The sequence below is a fragment of the Falco naumanni genome, chromosome 3 (genome assembly GCF_017639655.2).
Source record: "Falco naumanni isolate bFalNau1 chromosome 3, bFalNau1.pat, whole genome shotgun sequence".
In the NCBI taxonomy this organism is placed as follows: Eukaryota; Metazoa; Chordata; class Aves; order Falconiformes; family Falconidae; genus Falco; species Falco naumanni.
The window spans coordinates 8,985,712-9,011,794 of NC_054056.1; the positions used below are offsets into that span (position 1 = coordinate 8,985,712).

Genomic DNA, 26,083 nt, shown 5'->3' on the forward strand with positions numbered 1-26,083 from the left:
AGCAACAGATTTACTGTGATGGCAGTTACCACACTTCACAAATCAGTTCAGAAACACACTGAAAACCTAAATAAGCACATTGTCAAAAAAATAGCAAATCACTAAAACCATCACAAAATCTGTTTGTCATGAAGATATACCTATCACCTTAGCAATACAGGTACAGATCTCTCTTTAACCTCTTTATAGTGTCATCTGCTGAAGAGTTAGCATAAACCACTGCAGCATTTGGCTATGTACTTCATCCTCATTTAAGGAAAAATAAATTATTACTTAGATAATTTGTGGAGTTCAAGCAGCAAAATGGTAGCTTCCCTCTGTTGATACATTTCTGCTCCATCTTACAGGAAGGGGAACGAACTGCATTTGTGATTGGCAAGTCACACTTTCTCTGAGGGGTGCCAGATAATAATAGCACATCAACACACTCACAGCCAAATGCTTCTTCTGCCAATGAGATTTCATAACGCTTCCTCCACTTCTGAAGCTCTGCAAAGAAAGGAAGTGCTAACTCCCTATTAAAACACATAGTCCAAAGGACCCAAACCTGCTAATGTTTGAACTATTTTTGCACAGAAATAGATGGAAACTATATTTTTTTTGCATGAAGGTGGGGTTTTATTTAATGCTGCCCCCTCACCTTTTTTTTTTTTTTACATCTAGAAGTTGTATACTTTTCTCCTTTTCTCTAGCTGGTAGTAAAATAAGAAGGGGAACAAGTATGAAATTGAATTAAGAAATGCCTTTTTTTTTGGGGGGGGTGGTGGTGGTGTGCCAATATCATTAGATCAACACCTGAATATATACCAAGGGTAGAGCAGATCTGAAATGCACATTTCTCAAGCTAAAAAAGTTTCAGTGAAATACAGGCTTCCAATCAGCTCAGACAAAATGCTAACACCTACTGAATTAGTGTGAAGCAGTCACTACTTTAAGAACTGAAGATACCCAATATTGATTTTACAAAAAATAGTTTCTCAGGAAGTTAAACACACATCTAGAGTCCCAAGTAGTTTCTCCACGCTCAGGAGCTAAAAATTCAACAATATGAGATTTTAAATCCTCCTACACCCTGAAATTATTCAGGATTCTAACTTCGCAGTGGAGGCACAGACCCTCCCCTCTCCACAAGACCACCATCTGATAAATAAACGAGCAACACTTGCACCGATCATGTAAAGAGAGCTTTTCACCCCTTTTGAAACTTGTTTCTACTTGCAAGCTATTTTGTGCTCTCTCAGAAATACTGGGAAATAATGGTAGCATGTAGATATACACCCAGAGCTGAAGTAAGAGGTCACAGACAGGGCTTCTCATTGCCATTTCCTAGCAATTCCCTGCCATTTCAATATGCAAGGTTAAATTACTCCAGAAGCCTCCCTACAGGGCTTCCATTGTTTGTCAGTCAAGGCTAGGACACAATGGTGCCCATTCACACACACAGCAAACAAGCAGCTAAGGGCCAATGATCAGCACACAGACTCATTTTGGTCCTTCTGCAAACAGTTTGTAGAAAGATGGCATTTCAAATAAACTACGTCAATTTTTCAAAGCTTCAATGCATTCCTACTATAAACTACTTAGTAGGGAGTCCAGACAAAAATTAAGACAACTTGAGAGCAATGTGAAGAATCACCCAAAAAACTGCTCCGCTCATTAGGACTGCTCCTGAGAAAGATCTGATCGCTACAACCACATGCAAAAAGATTATGTTTTAATAGTTAGAGAAATACACATTTAGGTAAGTTCAAAATAGCCGATCCTTTCCCAAGACAGTCATACCGTGCTTTTGTTTTTAGAGTACCACTTAGTGTTCAGCCTCAGAACTTGTATTACTAAGGAGTACAGACACCAAGGTTCCATAGTGCACTTAAGGCTGTTTACGTCATATCTTCTGGTTAGGAACCCAAGAGATTTAGGGTTTGTTTGTTGGGGTTTTTTTTGCTTTTCTTTTTTTCAACATATCAAAAAAAAATGCAGTATGAGAAGTCCAATGCTGCTGATAACTGGAGAGACACAAGCCTCACGCACCTCTTCATTGCTTCGCCTTTTCTACTTCAAAACTTGCTAGAGCAAAGACTTTGTCTCCTGATCCTATGAGGGGAGAAAAACATTGTCAGTATTAGTAGAAATTGCAAATGCCCTTGTATACAGAATCCAGCAAAATGTTTGAGATGAAAAAAAATAAAAATATCAAACCTACCTTGTGAAAAGCAGAACGCTTGAGCTAATTAAAAAAAAAAAAAAAAAAAAAAAAAAAAAAAGGAGACATACTGGCTTGACAGGTCTGAAACCAGCCATGTTGCACTGGGCCTGGCTGGGATGCAGTTAACTTTCCCTACAGCAGCTCTCCTAGTGCTGTGCTTTGCATCAGTAGCTAGAACAGCGCTGGTGACACACCCCTGTTCTGGCTACTGCTGAGCAGTGCTGGCACAGCATGGAGGCTGTCTTGTCCCCAAAGGCCCGTAGGCTTGGGGTGGGCAAGAGGCTGGGAGGGGACATAGCCAGGACCTGCTGTGACCCAACCAGCTGACCCAAACTGACCAGAGGGACAGCCCATACCATGACACCATGCTCAGCAATAAAAGCCAGGAGAAAGGAGCAGGTGAGGGATTAGTTATTAAGGCATTTGTCTTCCAAAGGAACCGCTACATCTGCTGAGGCCCTACTTCCCAGACAGTGGCTGGACACCGCCTGCTGATGGGAAGTAGAGAATACATCTTTTTGTTTTCCTTTGCTTCTGTGCACAGTCTTTGCTTTTCTTTATTGAACTGCCTTTATTTTGACCCATGAGTTTTTAGTTCTATTTTCTCCTCCTGTCCTGCTGAGGAGGGGGACTGAGAGAGAGCGGCTTGGTGGGCACTTGGTGTCCAGCCAAGGTCAACCCACGACACACACGCAGAGCTCCTAATGAAGTACCCTTTTGAACAAAAAGGGTTCTTACACTCTCAGGAAGAGCAGTACTGAAAGGTAGGTCACAGAGACAGTTTATTTGTACTCTGACCTAGTCTGGCACATTCCTGCCATTCATAGTTCTTTCATCACAGTTCTAACTGTAATGCTAGAATGAACTGTTGTGTTTATTTAATGCATATTATACCTGAGCTTTTGGTCTTGTAAATATGATTAGTTATGACACCATTATGGCAAGAACAGTGCTTTGAAGCTCCATTTTGACAACATGCCAATAATTGCTGAATTCCCTGCATCAAGCAAAGGAGAAGGCTCTCCTTAAAAAGAGTCATTAATGCAAAAAAGATCTGTATTTAACCAAGAGCAGCATCTCTGCTTGAGGCAGACCATTCAAGCCTTCAGCATTATGGGCAACACTTGGCATTTTATGGACATTTGGCACTGGATCTGCTGCATTACTTTTTTCTTGTAGACAGCATATCAGAGTTTCATTGTTAATAAAACAGAAAAATGTACACCAAGTTCAAAGGCATAAATCTTTTGTTTGAATTTTCTCTTTCATAGGGGAATCACAAGTATTCCTATTAGGCATTGTTCAATGAGGCAAAGAAATTGGAAGGTACGAGAAGGAAAACTTACCAAGGTCAGTTGAGACTCTCTCAAACTGGCTCAGAGCTGTACCAGCATTTGTTGACAAGAATGTCTCATCATCTGCAGTGAGCTAAAAAAAAAAAAAGGCCACCAACTATGAACTCAGTACCTTAACTTTGTGTGCATATTCCCACCACTGTAATCCCCACTGTCTACATGGGCATATACATGAACTATGACAGGTTACATCCATTTGAAGTTTTTAAGCAGCACTGTTACCTAACATATTAAAAGCCAAAGTAAAAATGCAAGCTACTCCCCTACCACTGAATTTTTTTTCCTCAATGGTGCCTGTCAGCCCAGGAAGGACAGCAAATGCAACGTCAGACATGCTTCTACATGCAGCACTAAGTTTCAAGCTGATCTCCAGTGACAATTTTTGATTAAACGGTCACACTGTACCTCTGTACCAAAATTATGCAAAGGATGTCAATTACTTTTTTTGTCATGTGGTCAATACAGTAATGAGGATCAAAGCTCACTTCCTATCATCAGCTGAGGAAAGCAAAAATATGCAGTCACTACCAGCTTCTGACCACGTTAAGAGTCAGTGACCTAGAAACGGTTCTCTTTGCACATGTATGTTTTGCTTTTACTATGTGCTCTGATGCCTTGTGACAGATGCCCATAAAGTATTTACAATAATGAACTAGTAACCTACATTTGGGAGGTTCAGATATTCCAAGTTAAAACTTGCTCATTTAAGTAGCCTCAGATATATATCCTTATTACATCAAAGCATAAGTGTGTCAAACTGTCCACAGTGTTTGTGTCAGTTTATTTATTAAAAATATAAAAATTAGGTACAGACATTCAGAATTATGTTGGAATGAAGGAAAAAGTATTAATTACCTGCCTTTTCTGTGCTTCATAAGCAAGCATCTAACTACTCAACATTCTGCAGTATTGTGCAGACAAACACATAACATTTACAATTTTTCACATTCAGTACAGATGTAAAACGACTACCCTAGCAGTCCTCAGTGAAGTAGGTTACTGATCATTTTAAAAGATAAAGAGACTACATCAAAGTGTGGTAAAGTGGCTTGTCTGAAGCGATGCAAGGAACTCATGCCAGGATATCTTCATGCATGCAGTTCACAATCATAACTAGCCTTTTAACCTATTTCCAAAATACTTTTTTCTCTGACAGTCAAGCAATAAAAATATTTTGAGGGAAAGCATTTGCTCACGTCATCTACTTGGAATAAAACTCCTTTAAGTACTACATTTGATCCTTTCCATTATAATCCTTCATTTCCTAAGGACATCCAAGTACAGAGATCCACAGGAACCCATTTTCTTCATATACCAGCCACAAAAATAACAACTCCGCTTCCTCCCTCTAGTGGTAAAACCCAGGGACTCTTCTGCCACTGATGGACTCATTGGGGAAACAATTGGTTTATCACTCATCTCTCCAATTTATTTATCTTACACCAAGAGGTGTATTATCACTAATACAAACCTAAGTAAAGCTCAATGTATGTCAAAAGCCTTGGATAGTTCCTGCCAGGTACAGCAGTGGTAGTTAGCCAGTAAAGGACTTGTTTTGTAACTTTTATAAATACCATACTCATATCAGCTTATATGTGATTCATTCACATGACCCACCACAGAGAGCATTTTAAAGTAGAAACAACCTTATATAAACGTACAATACTATTTGATATGTGTTCAGTAGTGAGTGCTTCAGAAAGCTTAGCATGAAAATGGAAGGACATTCGTGTACTACAAAAGCAAGATGCATTTTATCATTTGCTGATAAACAGAAGTTGTAATTTCTTGAACGATTTCAAATTCCTCTTCAACAGACTGAAATCTCTATGCACCTACCTATCACATCAACACCTTACCTTCTCATCAAGCTTTCTGAGGGCAGTCAGGATTTCCACTTTCTGCTGTGTGTACAGGTTTCGTTCCAACTTCCCAATCATTAAGTCTCGATCCATCTGTATACCAGGGGGGAAAATAAGTCAGGATTTATAAGCTTCCCATTAGTTTCATTCAACACAACAGCATGAGAAATGCAACAGCCTAAAAATATCATCCAGCAGTTAGCAAGGTACCCACAGAAATAAGGGACGGAGCTACCTATAATTTAAAAGATAGCTGTGAAGTTTTTCTGAACATTCTGCAAATATTTTTTGCACCTAACCTTAGCGTTCTTGTTTTCTCCAAACTTGAAACCTTTTAATCAAAGACTGCTCTTCATTCAAAACTATGTATTCACATACCACTGATACATGGAGGAATCAGACTTCATTTCACTTTATCTGGATTTCAAGTTCAGGCTAGACCTCCGAAACATCAAGTGCACTCTCCAGCCCCAGCACAATTACATATTCATACTCTTCAGATTTTCTATTTGCAGTTAGTTCATTATCTGTTAATCACATTTTTGTTTTGAAGTAGTAAGACAGAATAATTCCAGAAATACACATCGTTGTTCCCATTACTTCAATAAACATTTAACACCAAATTCTGAAACAGAACTTCTCTATCTCCTTACGACGCTGCACCAAATTTTCTAAAACACTTGGTGCTCTCCTTGCGATCATTACATATTTACATCAGTCTAGCTCAAATTAACAGTTTTTACAGTAAAACAGAAACCTTTACCTCTGCCAGCCTCGTCCTCAATTGCCTTGGTTGTTTCTTTGCAAACATTCTAATTACTTCCGGAGTTTTGAATGCTTGGCTGATGGCTGCTTGTATTGCCTACAAGGAAAGAGCAAGAATGTCCAGAACTAACGGCAGTCACAAGTTACAGATGAATGACAAAGATTATTGAAGGCTGGAAACCATCATTAGTGTCCTCTGCATTATCTGCTACAGAGCTTTTCTTTTTTTGTATAACCATGGAAATGAGATGGAAAAAAAAAATTACCTTTATGCATAGCTTGAAAAATCCACTAACTAGTGCAACTACACTGCAAAAGAGCTGTGAAACTTTTCATTACAGTCCAGGTCTTAATTTCTAATAATTTCCAATGTCTTCCTGGTATTAGCAAATCACGAGTGGATGTGCTATGCTATCTTTTGCAGTTTTAATGCCCACACTGATGATTACAGCTCTTCTAAAGGGAAACAGAATATAAGTAATGATGAGGCAAACCTCCTACTGTTATTCAAAATCCTGTATGGAGTACCAAAGATATTATAACTGTGGTGAGATTTAATCATGTTTGGACAAATCCAAGATCTCTCTGGAAACAAAACCCTAAAACTCGGAACAAATCATGCTCTAAATTAAACATTTGAAAAGAGAAAATAGGTCAAAAGTTTGGAACTCAGCATAAAATAAGACCAATTCACTATAGAACTTAGAAGTTACACCGTCACTCCTACAGCCTTTTCCTCTGGACTGGTATGACTCTCAAATGCAAACCAGCAATAAGAACACAGGAAACGCTATCTTTATGCTTTCTAACAAACAGGCATGAAATTTTATTTCTCATGATATATATATTGCCCTGGATCATCCCTCACACCTTTTATATTAATTTGTACTATTTCTAATATTAAGGATCCGATATATCTAGTCCCTGCAATTTCCCACGGTTTCTTCTACAATGTTATGGTTATAATGCCTCAAGATTTCTTTTCCTTTTAAAATTAAGAGACCTAACCAGGTCTTTATATGTACACATATATTAAATAACAAAAACATTAGATAGATAGATCTATCTAGCTTCCAACACATGCCTGCCTAAAAATTATAACGAACCACTTGTAACTATTCTCTTCACTGAGTCCAGGTAGAACGTGAACTATTTCTAGTCGCACATCATCCTTACCAGTTGCATCCCGCTGAGCTCATCCACCAAAGTCATATCTCCAGACATAATCTTCTTCAGAGAGTCATTGAACTCCCTCAGTTGTTCTAGAGTTTCTTTTTTGGTCTCTTCATACTCATCCGCATCTAGTTCCTCTCTAAAGGGGATCCAGTAAGATACATTAATTGATAGGATTAAACCTGAGATGTACCATGGAGAAAAGAACATCAGGGAATACCATGAAGCATGCTTCCTCAGACAGCAATAAAAACATGCGCATTGCCTCAGTTTACTCTGCTCTAGCCCTGTTAGCTGTTATTAATCTAATGTGTAGTTTTCCTGGTTTTACACAACCTCCTAGCCACCCATGCACTTGTGTTGTTTGTATGAAGTCGCTTACATTAAAAAGGCCCTGACAACTATGAGATACTCGACACTTGGTGCAATATATAAAAGTGTATTTTGGATCTCAATAAAAATGTGCAGAGAGATAGTTTTGCTCAAAGCTGCAATGAGTGAAATTATCTGAGAACTCTACCTTCTCACCCAGAAACCACCAAGTTATTCAGGATCTTCAACTGATCCTGCTGTCTAAACCTTGCCCAACTCAAAGAATGGCACTACCAACCCTTAGCAGGTACAGCTGTTCTTGAAAAAAATACATACTGCTTGGAAAAGTTAGAATTACAGTCAAAGAAAGTATCTAAGACCGCATGAGAAGTTAAGTACAAATACTAAAAGAGAAAACCAAAACTTTTTTTCTGGTAATTGTCTATCTTAAATTTTTTTAGCCCACAAAAACCTAACACAAAATCATACAAAAATAACATGTGAAAATGTTAGACAAACTACAAAAAAACAAACCAAACCCCAAATCCAAATATCCACAGTTGCAAGACAAAACAAAACAGAAGCAAAAGCTATTTGGTAACTGCTGTTAAAAAAGCCCATATGAAAGTTGTGAATTCTGTGAACAGCTCTTAAGTTAAAAAATCCCAATGAAGTACAGAACTTCAAAACAGTAGAGTATTTCTGTCTGCCTTTTCCTCAAGAAGATAATAGAACGATCTTAATAAAAAGTTTTTTAAAGACAATTTTTAAATATCTAACACAAACATCCTATCTAATTTAAAAAACATAAAGTAAAACAGAAACCCCGACACATATTTGAAAGGTACCGCTTTCTTCTGCCAACCACTTAAGAAAAACACTACCACGTAAGCAGAAAGCATCTATTTTTATTACCTGCATTCATCCAGATCTTGAAGCTGCTGCATTAACCTATCCAACTGTTCTTCCAAGTTTTGTTTCAGTTTACTGGTCTCTGTTGTTCCTCTTGAAGCCATTTTCTGTTTTCACACGAAATTTTCAGTTGTTACATGACATTCCTAGGAGAAAGAACATTTTATTGTTGTGTGTCAGCAGCTTGAAACTTACTTCAAAACACTCCAAGTATCAAGAAAATTATGCGTTATGCTGACGATGGCACGGCTGATGGCAACACTCGGAAATCCGCGCAGCGGGCACGGAACCGTGCGGCTGCTCCACAGCGCTTGCCCCGGCGGCACGAGGCGGCTCGCGAGGCAGCCACTCCAGCAGCCCCAGCACGTACGGCCCGGCAGGCTTCGCCCCCAGCAGCGCCCGCTGAAATACGGAGGCCCCGCTACAGGGAACAGCCGTGTCTGCCCCTCCAGGGCCCCTCGGGGGGCTGCTGAGGAGCCCCCACCCGGAGACAGGTGCCCGAAACACACCAACACCTTCGACACCCACCGGCTGCGGGCACCCGACGCGCTCCGGGGCACCCCACGCCCCCCCCGCAGCCGCCGGCATAGCCGCCAGCCGCCCCGCCGCAAGGGTGCGAGAGCGGCACCGGGCAGGGGCAGCGGGGCCGCGGGCACCCCCAGCGCTCCCCGCTCCCCGCCCCCCCGGCTGGCCCCCGCGGGCAGAGCCGCCCACCGCGCAGGCCGCGCCGCCTCACCCGGGCAGGCCGCGACGGGAGCCCAGGGGCAGCGGCCGCCTCCGCCGGGCGCCGCTTCCGGCGCGGCCGGGCCAATGGGAGCGCGGGCCCCTCCGCGCGCGGCTGGCGGGCGGCCCCGGCGGTAAGAGCGGGCGGCGGGGCGCGGCGGGGCCTGGCGGGCGGCGGCGGGGCCTGGCGGGGCCTGGCGGGCGGGGGCGGCGGGGCCGCGTGCGGGCCGAGCGTGCCAGGGCTGCCTGCGGCCTGCGCGCTGCAGGTCTGCTGTGTGGCGAGCGGCGCGCGCCGCGGCCGTGCCCGGGGGTGCCCAGCCCGTTCCCGGCAGTTTCAGCGAGGGGCCACAGCTGCTCACCCGCAGGAGCGCGGGCTGGTTTCCAGAGCCACCCCAAAACCTGCTGTAGGCGTACCCGATTTTTCTTACTGCGAATGCATGCCAAATCCAGCTAAGCGCTAGCTGGACTGCAAGTAGTACACACTAAACACCGGTAAGATCAGCTATAAGCACGAAGAGATTATACATAAGCATCTACATAAAGGAGTACATCACGGGGCACCTCATTTTTCCTTCTGAAGAAGAAGGGAAAATGATCCAGGATGTCCCACTCTTAGAGAGAATGTGAGTGAAGGCCACTTTACTTTGTTTCTCCATCTTAAGTCTCTGTAGAGAGGTGTTACTATTACTTCATTTAGGATTTGGCATAAGATAGCATTAATTATTTTAAGACTGCTCGGTTTTGGAAAACTGAACACCTGCATGCAGATCTCCTTCATCTCTGTATAGTAGGAGCTGAGCTGCTAGTTTGGACCTTGTGGTTGAACTGCAATAGAGCTGTGTCAGGCAGTGCCAAATTACAGATAATTCATCAAAACTTACATTATTATGCAGTGAGAATAGGCATATCTCTGTGTACCCACAGCTCGGGCAGTGTCTGGGCTTCACTCATCACTGGAATCCAGCTGTCTTTTTCTCTCCTGGGATTTGCAAGTTGCATAGCCTTTCCCAAAAAGTTGGAGCTCTATGAAGGTCATTTCATACAAAATAGATCCTGGCCCTGATGGTGCTGTGCTGGTTACAGGGATGGCATAACAGCAGAGGTACTCGTGTCATGATGCCTCTGCCATTTCCTCTGCTCTCCCCATCAACCATGCAGCTTTTTTTTCTGTGAAAACAGTGATAGGCAGAGGATGTCGATACAAATTAGGAAACTGAGGGTATGTGCAAATTATTACATCTATATTCTCAATTTCTATGCAGATATGAAGCGCTACAAGGTGAGTTTATGATGCAATAATTGCCTGTTTCTGAAGATTGTAAGACTAGCTAGCAGCATGAAGGACATTTGACTAACTCTAGAAAAGGCCCTATATATTTTAATCTTAAAATTTACTATTATTTTTGCCCTTGCTTTTTTTTTAAAAAAGGAAAAAATCAGCCCTTTTCAAATTTGCAGCATGAGCCACTTTCTTTAGAAAGTAGGGCTTTATGAATTACAAAGGCAAGTCTAACTCCTTTCCTTGCCTGTTCCCATAGTAACTCTTCTAGCTGATGCCCTTGTGAAGACTGCATTCCAAGTTAACACCAAACCCTTCAAATGCTGAACTACTCTGCAGTAATAAAGAATATTTTAAAAGTTTGTGAAACTCTTGAAAGCACAGAAAAGTACTAACACTTGCAAGATGTGAAGCCTTGGAAGACTTCTTTTTATTCAGGGGCTATTTGATGTTAGTACATAGTAGCTGTTAAGGTTTAGCTGTGATACCTCACCGCTGTGGCGACTGCAAAGTTCACTCAGCTTCTTTGTAAAGGAGACAGAATCCGAGGGTGACCTTGTGGGATCTTTCCAGTGATGTTGCTGTAGAAACAATGGCAGACTATTCAGTGCTAGACACAGATGTCTCAAACACAGCAGAAGAATGGCCCATAACATATTCCAGTTTTCATTTGTTAAGGGAAACCATCTTGGCAAGCCAGAATGTTCTCATGAAAGAAAAGAACACTGAGAAAAAAAAAATCCATGCAGTGTGAGGAGAAATGAAAGAGTAGTGACATTTCCTTATTTTCAGCAACTGTTAAGCAGCTTTCTGAAAGTAAAGTTCAAAATTGGAACAGCGCTGTTGTATTTTAAAAAAAGGAAATAATAATAATCGGTATTGCAGCTTTTACTAAACTTTTTTTTATTCACTATTCTGTCATCTGTTCCACTAGTATACCTACCACTTACTTTCTGCAACACAAAGTAATTTCACATTTAGTCCATAGCACTCCCTTCCCACATACCAAAAGCATGTAAAATGTAAATAAATCCCAAATGAAGAAATGTTACCCCTCCTCTCCTCCAGAATTTCATAAAATATAATGGTAATTTTATAGATTTTGCTGTATAGATTCACTGCATTTTATAGTACCAGCACTGGGAACTGTCATAGGATATTCTATTCCCCCCTGCAAGCACTAGAAGTAAGGAAGTTAAGAAAGTGCCCTGCAGATGTGTCTCTTGGCAGTTGGCTGGCATCTTAAAAAACCTGCACCGTTCTAACAAAGTTTGTCCTGCAATTAGGACAAATAATCTCTCCTCATGAAGTTTTTCTGCATGAGCTGCTTTTCTTCAGAATGGGCAGTACACTGTCCTCTCTTCAGGCAAGCAGCCTGTTTTCAGTGATTCCATTTTTAAAGATGTTTCCTCTTGCATCTAGGAGGAAATTGCAGCCACTGTGATAATACGTGGGCAAGGCAAATTTGGGTTCACTTATTTATTATGTATGTTTTCTTCCTAGCATGCTCACTTTTCTCTACATCCTTGATTTCTGAAGCCCACAGAATTATCCTCCTTTCTGCAATGTAACGCCACCGTTGTCTCGGCTCCTTGCCCCTATCCCTCTATCCAGAGATAAGCAGAAAGAACTAGAGGTGGTAGGTTTAATCTCTTAAAAATGCAGGGTCACATGAACAATCACAGGCTCGATGTTGATGGAAGGAAAATACACTGTTTAATTTTATCTTAAAATCTGCTTATTGGCAGCAAGGTAAGTGTTAACTACTTTTTGATCTCATCTCTTCTTGCAGTGGCTGGTAATGAGCACCAACATTCTCCACTTGGCTCTGTAGCTGCAAGGAATGGCTATGGAAGATCCTGACAAGAAGACTGAAGTAGTACTGCTGGCCTGTGGGTCCTTCAATCCCATTACCAACATGCATCTAAGGCTATTTGAGCTGGCTAAAGACTACTTCGATGAAACAGGTAGGGTGATAATTTATGTAATTCAGAACAGCTCTGATAACTAGAATTAAGGTGAATACGTTGTGTATATGAATGCCTGTTTGACAGTGACAGATCTTTTTGGAAATACTAATCAGATATTGAAGCTAGCACACATGTATGTATCATACAAAATCACGCAGGCCAAATATGTGAGAGAACAGTCTTATATATGTGTTGCTTATTACTGATTCTAATGAGCTAAAGCATGAGTTTTGTAGTCTTTCTAATGTATCTTACTAGATCTTTACCTTGCACAATGGCAGAAGTGTACTGTACTTTTCCACTGGGCTGGTTCTTAGGGATTGCAGTGAATAATGATTATGTAATAGTTTAAATACAATACAGTGGAAGTAACATCTGCTCAACCACTTCTCATGTTCTTGTGTGATGTGTTTTTTCCACAGGAAAATACAAAGTAGTCAAAGGAATAATTTCACCAGTAGGCGATGCATATAAGAAGAAAGGTCTGATCAGTGCATATCACCGAGTAACTATGGCAAAACTAGCTACAAAAAACTCAGATTGGGTAGAAGTTGATGACTGGGAAAGCAGCCAGAGTGAGTGGTTGGAAACACTAAAAGTTTTAAGGTATTCTTCAGCCAAACTCTAAAAAGTCTCAAGAACCTATAGAAGGATAACGAATGACGTTAGCTCTAACAAATTAGAATAATAACAGGCTAACCCCAAATCATACGAATAGACTCAGTGAATTCGGAAGTACTATTTATATGAGCATTGTAAATGAAAGAGTCTACCATAAATGTACAAAAAATAAGCCTGTGAACAATTTTTAAGATACATGGTTTCTTAGGCTTTAGTCAGTTTTTATGCTGAGAAGGTATTCACAAGGAATGGCAAGAGACTAGTATAGGGTAGACACACTGCACGTGGTTCCCTCATTTGATTCCAAGGGTGCTGTGCTGCCCATTCGTGTATTCAAAGGCTGGCATGAGAACTGTCTGAAGGAGAATCTTTAAGTTTTATGGTTTTTACTTTCGGTCACTGCTACTTCACTGAGGTGGTTCTTTTTAAAACAATTTTTTATTAAAAAAACCCATCAAATCAACCTGGTAGTTGTTGCTTTGACATCTTTGCACTTTGAATATCTTATGACCCAGGTTTCATAAGTCCCTTTTCCAGCAGATCAGTTCCTGGATGAATGTCTGCCAATGTACTGCAGGAGGAAGTGCTGATAGATTATTTATTAGGCCATACTCTCCTCTGTATTCTCCAACATCTTTAAAATACCTAAAATACGTCTGTTTTGCAGGTACCATCATCAAAAGCTTTTATCCCCTGATCCCACCAACAGTCTGCAGAATGCTATACCTTTAACAAAGCCAGGACGGAAGAGGAAGCAGGAACCAAATAGGCATGACCCCATTAAAAAGAAAAATCAGGGTCCAGGTGTAAAAAGTTAAGTCTGTTTGCAAATTTACTGCTTAAACAATACTTGCTATTTCAAGGGAATTGCACTGATGATAACTTTTTTTTATGCTAGTTCTTGGTTCTGATTTCACTGAGTAAGTTTATTCCCTTAGATCCCACAGCATAAAGCTTCGTAACAAGATGACTGTAAGGGTAAAATATATAGGACATGAAAAATAGTCAAGATAATAGAAATTCGAAAGGTCTAAGCCATCCGTTTAGCTACAGAACTTTGCTAAACTGCAGTTACAGCTGAGAATTTTGGATCATAATTTTCTGAAGAAAGGACAGGATTAAGACCTGAAATTCAAAATTTATCTGGGTACAGGATCATTTAAAATTGTAATTTAAACTTTATACAACAGTTTGGCCTTGTAATTTTAGGTAGCATTTATTTGGCATACTGCTTTTAGATGTTAATTTTAGTTCTTTAGCTTGACATGTACAATTACACATACTTGTACAATATTTGAACGGCCTTGCATAACGACCATCTTAATCCTTTATATTAGGAAATCTTGACTTCTCTCTGACTTCTTCCCTTGAACCTTTCCAAATTCTACTGTTTAATTGATAGCTGTTTAATGAAAACGCTTTCAAAGAAAAGACAAACAGCATCAGGCAGAGTTTTTTCGTATTGTGTTGGCAGGTGTTTTACTATATTCCTACCACCCTGTGACATTACTGGAAGCTGCAAATCTGTAGCAGTCTGTTTTGCTTCCATTACTTTAAAGCAGTTTCTGTCAGCGTGCTTCTCTAGATTCCCTCTAAAACATAGTATGGAACAGAGTCCCCCTGGAGTCAGGTCACATAGTCTATGGGTTGGGGTTTTCTCAGTCATATTTTCTTCCCTTTTACATAATCCCCTATGCCCCCTGTCCTGTGAAAGTTAGCGCCTCTTCTGTAGTTCTATGGAATATCAGATAAAAGTTTTACAAGCATTACGGTATCCTTTTATACTTACCTATTCTGGAATTTTTTCTGTATTTTCTTTCACTTTGATCATCATAGTGATTGATTCAGCCCAAGGCTAAATAAGCATATTAGAGTTTATTTTCCAGTCCTTTTGAAGGAAAAGAATCCCATAACCTTTTTTCAGAAAACTCCTGTATTGAGACTACTGATTATAAACTCTATACTCTGAATCTTTTATTTCATTCCATTGTCTCATCTTAACCAAAGATACACTGAGGTAGCCTAGAAATTAAACGCCCCCATCAAGTTATCTGAAATCTAGTGGCCTAAACCAAGTCCTGTTGCTCACTTATTTTTCTTTTTAAGGTGTCCCACAGGTTAAACTGCTTTGTGGAAGTGACATGCTGGAATCATTTGGGATCCCCAATCTGTGGAAGCTGGAGGACATCACTGAAATTGTGGAAAATCATGGCCTTGTATGCATAAGTAGGGCTGGAAACAGCGTTCAGAAATTCATCTATGAATCTGATATTTTGTGGAAACATAAGAACAACATTCACCTTGTGGAAGAATGGATCACAAATGACATTTCATCCACCAAGATTAGAAGAGCACTGCGGAGGGGCCACAGCATTCGTTACCTGGTACCTGATGTAGTTCAAGCATACATAGAAAAAAACAATCTGTATAGTCTAGAGAGTGAAGACAGGAATGCTGGGGTTATCTTGGCTCCCTTACAGAAACATGCAAGTGATTCCAAGAACTAAAAGGCACTATACAACTCACTTTCAGCTGTGAAAAAAAGCTAGTTCAGTACCAGAAAATGTCAAGTTTAGGGATTGGGGGTTTTGTTTGTCTTTTTTTAAAGTAGATAGTGGGCTAATTCTGTGGCTTTAGTACATACGTAATTGCTGTTGAGGTTTGGTGCACTCAATAATTGGACCTACACAGTCTTTTTTTAAACTCAGTAAGATTTTCACATTTAAACATTTTGTCACAGTGCATGCAGTGAACTAAGTATAAGAATTCACACTTGCATATGAGAATTACAAATTAACAAACAAAAGGGTTCTGATTAGTTTTAACTCAGACTGCTCTGCTATTTATAAAATACTAACACAAATATTTTTACTTGCAGTGTCTTAACAAAATAATTTAATTTCAAAATGTACCACTTACTGATAGTAAGCCTATATAACTTTATTTTTATTTGCCAACATGTTGTGCACTTCAGAGAAGTTATTTAGCTCTGTCCTAGAAGGGAAAAATTTATTCCTAAGTGGTGGTAGATATACCATGCTTTGAGCCCCCTGCCTTTCAAATATGCAGCCTGTTTGTCTGCCATCATGCAATTTGCTCCCAGAAATGCCTTGTGCTTTACTTTGCAAGTCATGTTTCCAGAACTGTACATTAAGCTCAGCGCTGTTTCACATGGAAGGACAGACCTACTTCAGAAAACTGGTTTATAGCCATTGATTTAATGGATATAAATTAATAGTATCATTGCACTGATTCTCAGCCAGTTGTCCCTTTATTTCAAGTGATGAATGAGCTTTTACTTCTGAGCCAAAAAAATATTTCACACAAATGTGTATAGCCAGAATTGTTTTCTGTAACTGGAGTTGAGAAGAAATGGTAGGATATTAAGACTGTACATCAGTGAAATGTTTTCCTTTGCTAGAAACTTGGGTTTCAGTCTAATGGTATATTGTCTGTATTATCTGAATATAAACTAGAGGCACTGTGAATGTCATGTGATAGAACTCTACCTGCCTATATTTGCCGTCATCCTATTTTTGTCTGGATCACATGCCTTATTAAAAATGTCAGTGTTTCCAAGATGCTACCTAATGGATCAACAGCCTTTTTGTACGATCTCCATGAGATGACTCTGTTCACATTTTTCAGATCAACAAATCCAGCAGAACATGAGACTTTCAGGGTAGGAAGCCTAGATGCTGTTGGGCAAGTCTAGAACCGGGGACAAGTTCCAGGATCATACCTATGACAGCCTGTCATCCTTCCCTGGGCAGAAGATCCCCAAAGAGCTGAGGCAGAGGTCTGAGCTTCCCTAGGAGCTTAGGGGGAGCCTGAAGGCCAGAAGCCAAACACAGAACATCATGAGTGGCCCTAGGGCCTGCAAGGCTTATATAAAATCCAGCAGGGAAATGGTGATGCTGTTGGGACAACCTGTAACCCACAGTGGAGATAGCATCAGGCAAGCAAACTTGGAGCCCCACATGAAAATCTGCAATTACCATACACTAAAACTCTGTGTTCTACTAGTTCCAGCCTATGAATGTGACTATCTACAGAGAATCTACAAGATTAGTGTAGTCAAATCAAGGCACAACTTCAAAGTGCATCTGTAACTGCATTGTGACAGAAAATAGCATCAAGAATCCTTAGGTTGTTATTTTTTTTTTCTTGATTCCTGTATCACAGGTGCTTGGTTTGCCACTTCCCCCCCTGGAGTACAGGCAAGCTTACTGTCCTTTGATAATGAAGCTGAGTTCATTCATCATCAATAGTAATACAGGTACCCAAGGATAAATTATGCCCCCTGTGACACCTTAGCAATCAAATTGCCATAGCTGATTGAAGATAACTGTGTTATTGATGATGCACAGGAAAGAACAAGATCTGTTTTGCTTGCTGTCTTATGACTGACAAGAATTCTTTTCAGCAACCAAGTCAGCCTGTGTGCTTCTGAATAAACAGAGCAGATTCTTCTAATGGGAAAGCACCCTGTTTTTATGTGGTCACTTTTCGGAGCAAAACTGCACTTTAAATAATGATGCTGGTGTGTGTTGGTGCAGTTTGTGTAATTCTAGAGAAACTGCAAATTCAATAGGAGGTTTTATAAAGCTTTGTTCTTTAAACAGTTGTATTTCACTAGGTTTTAATGTAGTTATGTGTGGTGGGTCTTTCAATAAAACAGACTGTATGTAACATGCTAATTTGAGTCATCTGTTACTAGCGAAATCTGATGCCTGATGACCGTGATTTTGAAGTAGGTAGAGTGATGTCAGTACAGTTATCTCTATACAAAACAGAACATTGTTCAAAGATTACACTAACTGCTGAATATGGATCTTTTCTTTTACTAGTTTTAACACTTCATCTACTTCTGTAACAAGGCCATATCCATAATGGAATGTGTTAGATGCTCAGTGCTGCACAGCAATTAAGATAGAAATAGAAAAAAATTATTTCCAGAAAAAGAAAATTGGGAATTTGTAAGGGAGAAAGAAATGAAACATCATAGGATGTGGCCAGTACACTCAGCAGTTCTAACAAAAAGTTCCATAGGCAATTCTTCAGCTGAGCCTTGAAATAGTAACCCTAGTACCCTTTATAAGTCTTGGTTAGTTAAGTACTGATTTACAGAAAGCAGCACCACATCCCAGAGAGTTTGCATAATCTTAATTTTTAGTTAAAATGTAATATCCAGGCTTTTTACACAGGATTTATCCAAGTACTGACTTCTCTTTACTTGGAACAGTCAGTATTGCAACAGTGCTTTACTACCATAACATCGTAATAACAAATTATGGGTGAAATGTTACTATTTGAGACCAGGGGAAGCATTAATTTGCATTTCCCTGTGCCATTCCTAGTTTAGTACAGGTTAGAGAACAATATCCATCTGCAAACAGGAAACGAGCTTTGACGTCCTAATTTCCTACTCGCCTGATTCTGTGAGTCATACAGGTCAAACTGTCAGCTCCAAAAATGTAGCTAAAGTTCAGGGAAGCTTAATTCTCTCTGCAAAATACTGTCTTTTTAATTCAGCCTAACCCAAGTCAGTAAACAGATAAATGTAGTAGCCATAGGTGAGTTTCCTCATTCAAGATTCAGAACACCAAATTCCATTTTTACTATGGTAGCAACACAGATAAGACTTCCCTTGCCCATCAATTTCAGGGTTTTCTTTTAATATAACCTTCATTATGGTGCTCGTTACTGTTCCATCTGACCACTTCAAATGTGTGATCAAGCTAATGCTCAAAACATGCCTGTGACTTCGGGATTGATTGTTTTCCCCATTTTATTGATGAGGAAACTGAGGTAGAAAGTTTCTAGCTCTCCTGTACGTAGCAATTCTAGAGTGTCTAGTTGTCCAGGATTATGAAATTCATTTTTCTCCCTTAGTAAATTGTGACATTAAGGCATACAGTTTACAAAAAGTAGCCACATATGGAGGAATTGGAAAAGATTGGAGAGTCACGTATCTTCCAATAAAATCTTACTTCCAAATTCCTTATATACCCTTTCTCTTTGAAGTCAAGCGTTCTTTATTCACTTTTCAAAACACATTGCTGAGTCATCACTTAAGAGATTTCTTTCACTTCTTAGATGAAGATAAAAGTCCAACATTGAAACTTGCCTGCTGCATCTGGTGCTCTACTCCCTATATGCTCTGCCACAATGCATAGCATCTAATAAAGCATCAATGGGAATAACTTCTGTATCATCTCTCCTTTACTGTATGTGTCAAGAGTAAAAAATGAAGTGGGGAGCTATGTCTTCTATATACACTAGGGTATTTTTTGAATTTATTATTGGCCATTTTTAGGAGTTGAAAGTGGATTGCAAGAACAGGTATTTGTCCTCTTTCCCATCTAAGAAAACTGACTAATATAGAGTTGCAGAACTGGGAGCAGAGCTCAGGCCTCTGGATCTGCTGTTTCAAGCCCATCTGTGACACAAACTTTCTGGCTGGTAAGGCATCTGAGAAAATAAAGAATCTTGTACATGTATGTTCATTTAACTAGGACACAACTAACAGCATTAAAGAAACCAGAACACAAATAGTTAAACTGTGGCATAGCAGAGCAGGGTTAAGAGTCACATCAGGGAATAACATACACAAACAAGCTTTGTCTTTCATTTTTCTGCTACAACCACTAGACAGTGATGTTGCCTACTATTTGCTCCAGACATAAACCAACAAGATATAACACTTATCTCTATCACTGTGTCATAGGTACTGCTTTAAAATGTGCTGATATTATACCATCCACAGTTTAAGTCAATCCCTGCCTGTTCAAATATAGCATGTATTTACCACGGGTAGATCACCTTTTCTACAAATAGGTAGATTTCAGAGCATAAAGCCACAGATCTAATATACATGCAGTGAATTTTAGTAATGACATCTGACCATGATTCCCTTTAATGCATACAAGATGGACACAGTTTAAACCAGTTTTTCATTCGCATTGTGACTCCTGGGCTGTTAACATTTGCTCCACAAAAAGATTTCAGAAACTGTGAACTTTTCCCTCCAACGCAACAGAAGCTGATCTACAAATACCCTCTCACCTATTGGGCCAGCAAGAGTACCCTTCCCCTCCATCAGAAAGGCTCCGGGATGTGATCCCACCCACAGTCTTCCTTATATAAAGCCTGGTTAGACAACCACTCCTTCATTTTGCTTTTTGGTCAGAGGTTGACTGCAACTTCCATCCACAGTCTGGCAATGCCTGTGGATTTCAGTGGAACCTGGATCCTTTTCAGCAATGACAACTTTGAAGGTTACATGGTGGCCTTAGGTAGGTGAAAATACCCAGTTCTATCCTTCATCCCTTCCCCTGTAAGGGTCCTCCTGAATTTTAACAGTCTGAGTTCTTCTAAAACCTAGATACTGCTGAGGTTTTTTTTTTTTTCCTCTGCAAAACAATGGAAGGATCTTTGCTTATTGATAAACAGGCAGCATTAACTATACTTTAGCATGTTACCCAAGTGTCATTGCAGCTCTCAGGAATTTCTCAGCCTAATAATTATTAAAAGTGGAATTTTTAACAGCTTTCAACAGAGCCAGGGAAGAGTTTGCCCTGTCCACTCAATTTATCTTGCTTTTGAGCACATACAAGAACCTACATCTACAGTTAATTAAATGCCAAGGAACAACAACAACAACAAAAAAGCACTTGGGTATTTTCCACTTCCAGGTAGTTGGTTAGCTTGGTGTCATTTATCTTTAAACAGCTTACAAAATACTTCTCTCATTGCTGTGACTTGTTGATAAGTCTCTCTAATTGTCCCTTTCCTGCAGTGCTTGAAGCAAACCTCTTGCCTTGCTCAGATGTTTTATAGAGAGAGATTAACGGTGCTTTTATGGGGAACTAAGGAAGTTCTTGGTACTTTATTAGCTTCTTGTACAAAGCTCACTGCAGACTGCAACAGCAGGCAACCTTGTGTGCTGTCTTCTCTTCTCCCTGCCTCTCCTACCCCTTTTGAACTTTTTGACTTACGTAAACTAATGGCCACCAGTGTCCCTTGCTGGTTATTGTATACACAACTAGAATGAAATCTGTTTTCTGGCTGTTATCTATGCTGGGCGACGCTGGGTGACCTACTTCAATTGTCTAGCTGGTGTCTTTAACACTGTGAAAGAACTCTTCTCTATTTCTAATCCCACTGTGTTAGCAATTAGAAGAAAAGAAAGGGTGCTCCCATAATGAGAATTTATTCCTCTGTCTGAATACAAAGTAATAAACTCTTAATGTGTTGTCTTCAAATGGAATAGAGATTCTGATTGTTCCCTGATAATAAACATTGTCAAACTAAGTAAAGGGCTTCTTTAGTGAAATGCAATTACCAATCTTGTGAAAAATGTACTTTGTTTTCAGAATGTAATTGGGGGAACTTATTAGAAGTAAAGGCAAAGAATCCTGTTGATGATTTACAACCCATCTTTAATTATTCCTGCTTGGTTGCCAGTATCCTGAAAAAAACAAGGACTGAAATCAATATTGTTAGAGCTAGAATGAAAAACTTTTCTGCCAGGGTAGGTAGAGTGAGGAGGCTAATATCCGACCAGCTGAGTAACTAGAGGATTATGGATAAGGACATAGCTATTCCAAGCCTAGTCCCTCCTTCACTTTAATACCTACCTCTAAAAAGTAGATTTGTAAGTAGTTTATATTTAAACATTTTTATGACCATGTTAAGGCTTAATGTGTGTGGCTGTTGCCAGTACTCTATGCTAAAATAAACTGGTAACCCTGTAAAAACATGACTGACAGATTCTGGCACTTCTTTAATGCATACAGTAACGACGTCCCACTTCAAACACAGCCTGCGTGAGCCAGATGGTTCAACACATGGTCGCTGAATGCACACTGTTAAGAAGATCACAAGCCCAGCCTGCACAAAGCGAGAAACTTCTAGCAGTCCTATGAAATGTCAGTTTTAATCTAGGTGATGAAAACTACTAAATTAAGACACAGCTTCCCATTTTACCCATTCCCCTTCCTGAAACCCTAACTCTGAGCATACTATTGGGATGCAATGTAATCCAGTTGCCTGCCAAGTAGATGGCCCATTCCTTTAATGAAACAAACATTTGTTAGACAAATAGAAAAAACCTACAAGCACTTTAGCTCAGTGTTACCAAGAACACAAGGATTCTGTTACAGGTGACTGATCATTACAGATAACCAGGAAATCTTTTGACAGGTGTGACGTTTTCTAGGTGCACTTAAAAAGTCTAAGTGGCATGTCCTGAAAACAAGCCCGAGTAATTCATTTTAGGACTGCCCTTCATTTTACCCTTTTTAAGGTAGAGTGTGCAAAGATTTCTTGTGAATTTACATCATGCCTTTCCTCTGACAAAGGATGAGGACAGCTGTTAACTATACCCTCTAGCTAAGCAGGGGGTAAATCTGAGATCGAGCCTGGGGTGTCTGTGGGGGGCAAACCAACTCTCCCCAAATGTTAAAAGAATTCTTCTGATTCAAAGTCTTAGAAATCTTGCATAGGAATTGGGTAACAACAGAGTAAACTGGTTTCCAAAGAGTAAAATGTATAAAATGTGACTGCATCATTGTAACAATACAGCTTTAAACAAAAAACCCCCTCACAACAACAAAAAAAAGCAAAACCAAAAACCCAACCAAGCAACAAAACTGTGCATAGCAGGTCACACTATCTAAGAAATGCTTCTAGTGGCAAAAAAAGGTTAAGTCCTGGCTGTCAAAATGGCTGGTGATAAATACAACTCTGACCTTTTTGCCTCCTGTCCAAGGTATTGACTTTGCAACACGCAAGATAGCAAAAATGCTGAAGCCTCAGAAAGTGATCAAACAAGATGGTGATTCATTTTATATCCATACCACTAGCACATTCAGAGATTATTTGCTTCAGTTCAAAGTTGGAGAAGAGTTTGAAGAAGATAATAAAGGCCTGGATAACAGAAAATGCAAGGTAAGGCTGAATATATAAAATGAAGAGGCCGTGACAAAATTAAGATGCCATGATCAATCCAGCTACTTGAGCTGAAATTGTTCCAAGAACACTACTTGTAATGCAATGCAGAGGTAGGAGCCCAAGGTGGACAAAGAGTCTCACTTTCCCTCAGGAGCAGTATTTACGTCCCTTTTATCCAGGAAAAAAGGACATTGTCTATGAGTATACTGCAGAACTGAGACAAAGACCTACAGATACACTTTTTTGTTTCCTCTTTCACAGAGCCTAGTTACCTGGGAAAATGACAGACTTGTCTGTATCCAGACTGGAGAGAAAAAGAACAGGGGCTGGACTCACTGGCTTGAAGGAGATGACCTCCACCTGGTATTTACTTCAGATTTCTACTAATTTGGTCTCTGACAAAAATAAGATCTATAACGCGGTCATGGCGTGCACAAGTCATCTTCTAGTTCTGTAGTATTTGTAACGGAATGGTACATGGTGAGTACGTGATACTTTGATTTTAGTTTACCTGGAACAACTTCATTGTTTCACTGTAACATATAGTTAAATTCAGAATGTTAAGCATAACTTAGCATGGTGGCACAGTGGTGGTCACTAGTCATGGCAAGGGATTTGTGTTCACCTTTAGAAGCTGTTCCTTTGATTACTATAAACATTTATATTTCTGTCTGGTTTTATTTTGGGTAGGAGCTTCGTTGTGAGAATCAAGTATGTAAACAGGTCTTCAAGAGAGCTTGAGTATGCGTACTAGTTCCTACATGGAGAGACAGCTATATACTAGGACTACACATTCTCATGTCCAGTGATGGCTGTACGGACAAGAACTGATTCCTTGCACCTATTAACCTAAATGGGCTGATGTTTCTGGCTCAGGAAATAAGTCTGCTGTTGCCAGTGTTAAAGATGTGATTTTTGCTAATAAATGCCTTAAACCAGTCTTAAGTACCTGACTTCTGAATGTCTTTCTGGATGGGGAAAAAAACCCCAACCCAAAACATAGGTGATATGGTTTGGGTCTCTAATTAACTAACTGTAATTCAAACCAAGAAAAGGTGGCTTTTCTAAAGGGGCATGCCAACATCAAACAAAACAGAGGAGGAATGATGGCAGAGAAGTGAAGATGACTACAAAGGATACAGATTTATTATTCAAAACGCTTCCCTTTAAGATGCAGACTACTAGTTAACTCCACTTGTATCTTAAATGTGTAATGTAAGGTCCTATATTGCACCACAGCTGCTTTGTTCTAAAAAAAAAAAATTAAGTTCAGCTTACCAGAGGAAATGAGCCTGTGATCAAATCCCAGAACAGTGAAGATGGGTCAGAGTAATCCATGTAGATTCCAGTCTGCAAAATAACTGAACTTTATAAGCACATATACAGAGTGAAAACAATGCTTCTTCACTTAAGATTTATTTGCATACATTTGTTCATTTAGGTTAAATGATTTTCTTTTCGACCTTGTGTAATCTTGCATACAGAAGTAAGTTTTATTCTGTCTCCTGTAAACACATGGAAGTGGTCAGATCAACTTGGTAGCTACATGTGAAATGAGTTGCTGCCTATTGTTGGTAACACTAATATTGCAGGTATCTTATCACTAGTGGAAAGAGAGTTTGATTAATCTAGCTTAATCTTAGTAACTTAATTACTTTCTATGAGGAAAAAAATTCTAACGTAACCAATGACATTTAAAAACATTAGTAGCACTACCCTTCTGATACTTGGTGTCAGTTCAGAATTCTTAAAGCTGCCACCAGAGGCAGACAAAATTTGTTGAAGTGTGGAGGGCATACTCCTTACAATTACTACAGGCCTATGTAAATTTAAGGTAGTTGCCAAATCATGAAGAAAAGAACTATTATTTTTTAGACGGTTAGGGAAATTTGGGGCACTGGCAGTAAAATGCCTGGTGTTTATGGATCCTGACAGTGTCTTCCTTCTGGAACTGGTAAGTTTTCATTTATTTGAAAACAAAATTACTATTACCATGTTATTATAATATAAATAACAAATCCATGCAGCAGACCTGCTCTGTCACATCTCAGCAATACACAGCAACAACCACGCAGACTTTGCTGTTCCACTAGATGGCACCTCTGGAACGTACTGCATCTTTATTTAAATTGTAGAGGTTCCTAACACCAGTAATTAAAGCGTTAAATATTGCAGTTAGCCTCAACCCCCACAGCTTTTAGGCTGTGCGCTCCATAAGATATGCATGAGAAGCAATACAGAAAGGCAATGGTGACCTTAAGAACTCTGTTAGTACGAAGAAAGCATCCAAGTAGAAACCAGGAAAACCTGATGCTTGGAAACCTGTGTGACTAGAGGTGTAATAATGCATTACTAAGTCCTTACTGTTAGAAATATAGAAGGGTTATTATCAGCAGCGATACTACTTTTCTTATTGCTACTTTCCTCCTTCAAATTGCCAATCTGAAAGCAGATAATGTGATGCAGAACTTGCTTGAGGATGCTTTGGAGATCTTGAGGATGAGAGAAGCTACTAGTGCCAAAACCGCTTATCCTAATTTCATTTATATGGTAACCTATTCACATGCTTTCACAAAATACAGTTTAAACATTTTGGAATGCATGATGAAAAGATGAAATAGAAAGGGAGCAGTCACATGTTCTGGAAGCGGGGGGACGGGGACAGACAGGGACTTTGAAGTAGCCTTTGCCAGGAAGATACGTACTTGAACTACAGAACTGAAGGACAACAACAAACCTCCCCAGAGAAGCACTCAAAGGTGTTTCAGACCAATTATCTTGCACTACTGCTTTGATGGTGAAACTTTTTCATAAACCAGCCTCTGAGGCTTTTTTAGTGCAACTGCAGACCAGGTGCATTATAATGTTTTTAAGGTATGCCAGCTGCATGTGAAAGTACTTCATAATTAGGTGAATAGAAGAAATGTGTTGCCTTCTGGGTTCTACAA

The 26,083-nt window shown here is 39.8% G+C and overlaps 3 protein-coding genes across 6 annotated transcripts; 2 read left to right on the forward strand and 1 right to left on the reverse strand.

Annotated features, from left to right (window-relative positions):
* Nucleotides 1-1,697: 1,697 nt before the first annotated feature.
* Nucleotides 1,698-9,430, reverse strand: LZIC (leucine zipper and CTNNBIP1 domain containing). Of its 3 annotated transcripts, none has more exons than XM_040586740.1 (7): nt 9,322-9,430; nt 8,589-8,731; nt 7,365-7,500; nt 6,187-6,285; nt 5,421-5,516; nt 3,553-3,634; nt 1,698-2,094 (listed from the first exon to the last, which is right to left on the reverse strand). In XM_040586740.1, the coding sequence occupies exons 2-7, from the start codon at nt 8,687-8,689 to the stop codon at nt 2,036-2,038; spliced, it is 573 nt and encodes a 190-aa protein (XP_040442674.1). In that variant the 5' UTR covers nt 8,690-8,731; nt 9,322-9,430; the 3' UTR covers nt 1,698-2,035. The 3 variants fall into 3 exon arrangements, with proteins under 3 accessions (XP_040442674.1, XP_040442675.1, XP_040442676.1); XM_040586741.1 differs by lacking the exon at nt 9,322-9,430 and adding an exon at nt 9,114-9,246; XM_040586742.1 differs by lacking the exon at nt 9,322-9,430 and having other exon boundaries at nt 7,365-7,543; nt 8,589-8,696.
* NMNAT1 (nicotinamide nucleotide adenylyltransferase 1) lies at nt 8,961-16,764 on the forward strand. Of its 2 annotated transcripts, none has more exons than XM_040586739.1 (5): nt 8,961-9,079; nt 12,380-12,554; nt 12,980-13,163; nt 13,846-13,991; nt 15,285-16,764. In XM_040586739.1, exons 2-5 carry the CDS (start codon nt 12,431-12,433, stop codon nt 15,683-15,685), a joined length of 855 nt encoding a protein of 284 aa, XP_040442673.1. In that variant the 5' UTR covers nt 8,961-9,079; nt 12,380-12,430; the 3' UTR covers nt 15,686-16,764. The 2 variants fall into 2 exon arrangements, with proteins under 2 accessions (XP_040442673.1, XP_040442671.1); XM_040586737.1 differs by lacking the exon at nt 8,961-9,079 and adding an exon at nt 9,338-9,442.
* A 3,589-nt stretch (nt 16,765-20,353) lies between these two features.
* RBP7 (retinol binding protein 7) lies at nt 20,354-24,077 on the forward strand. Its single transcript, XM_040586743.1, has 4 exons — nt 20,354-20,476; nt 22,954-23,132; nt 23,397-23,498; nt 23,826-24,077. The coding sequence occupies exons 1-4, from the start codon at nt 20,404-20,406 to the stop codon at nt 23,874-23,876; spliced, it is 405 nt and encodes a 134-aa protein (XP_040442677.1). The 5' UTR covers nt 20,354-20,403; the 3' UTR covers nt 23,877-24,077.
* Nucleotides 24,078-26,083: the final 2,006 nt, after the last annotated feature.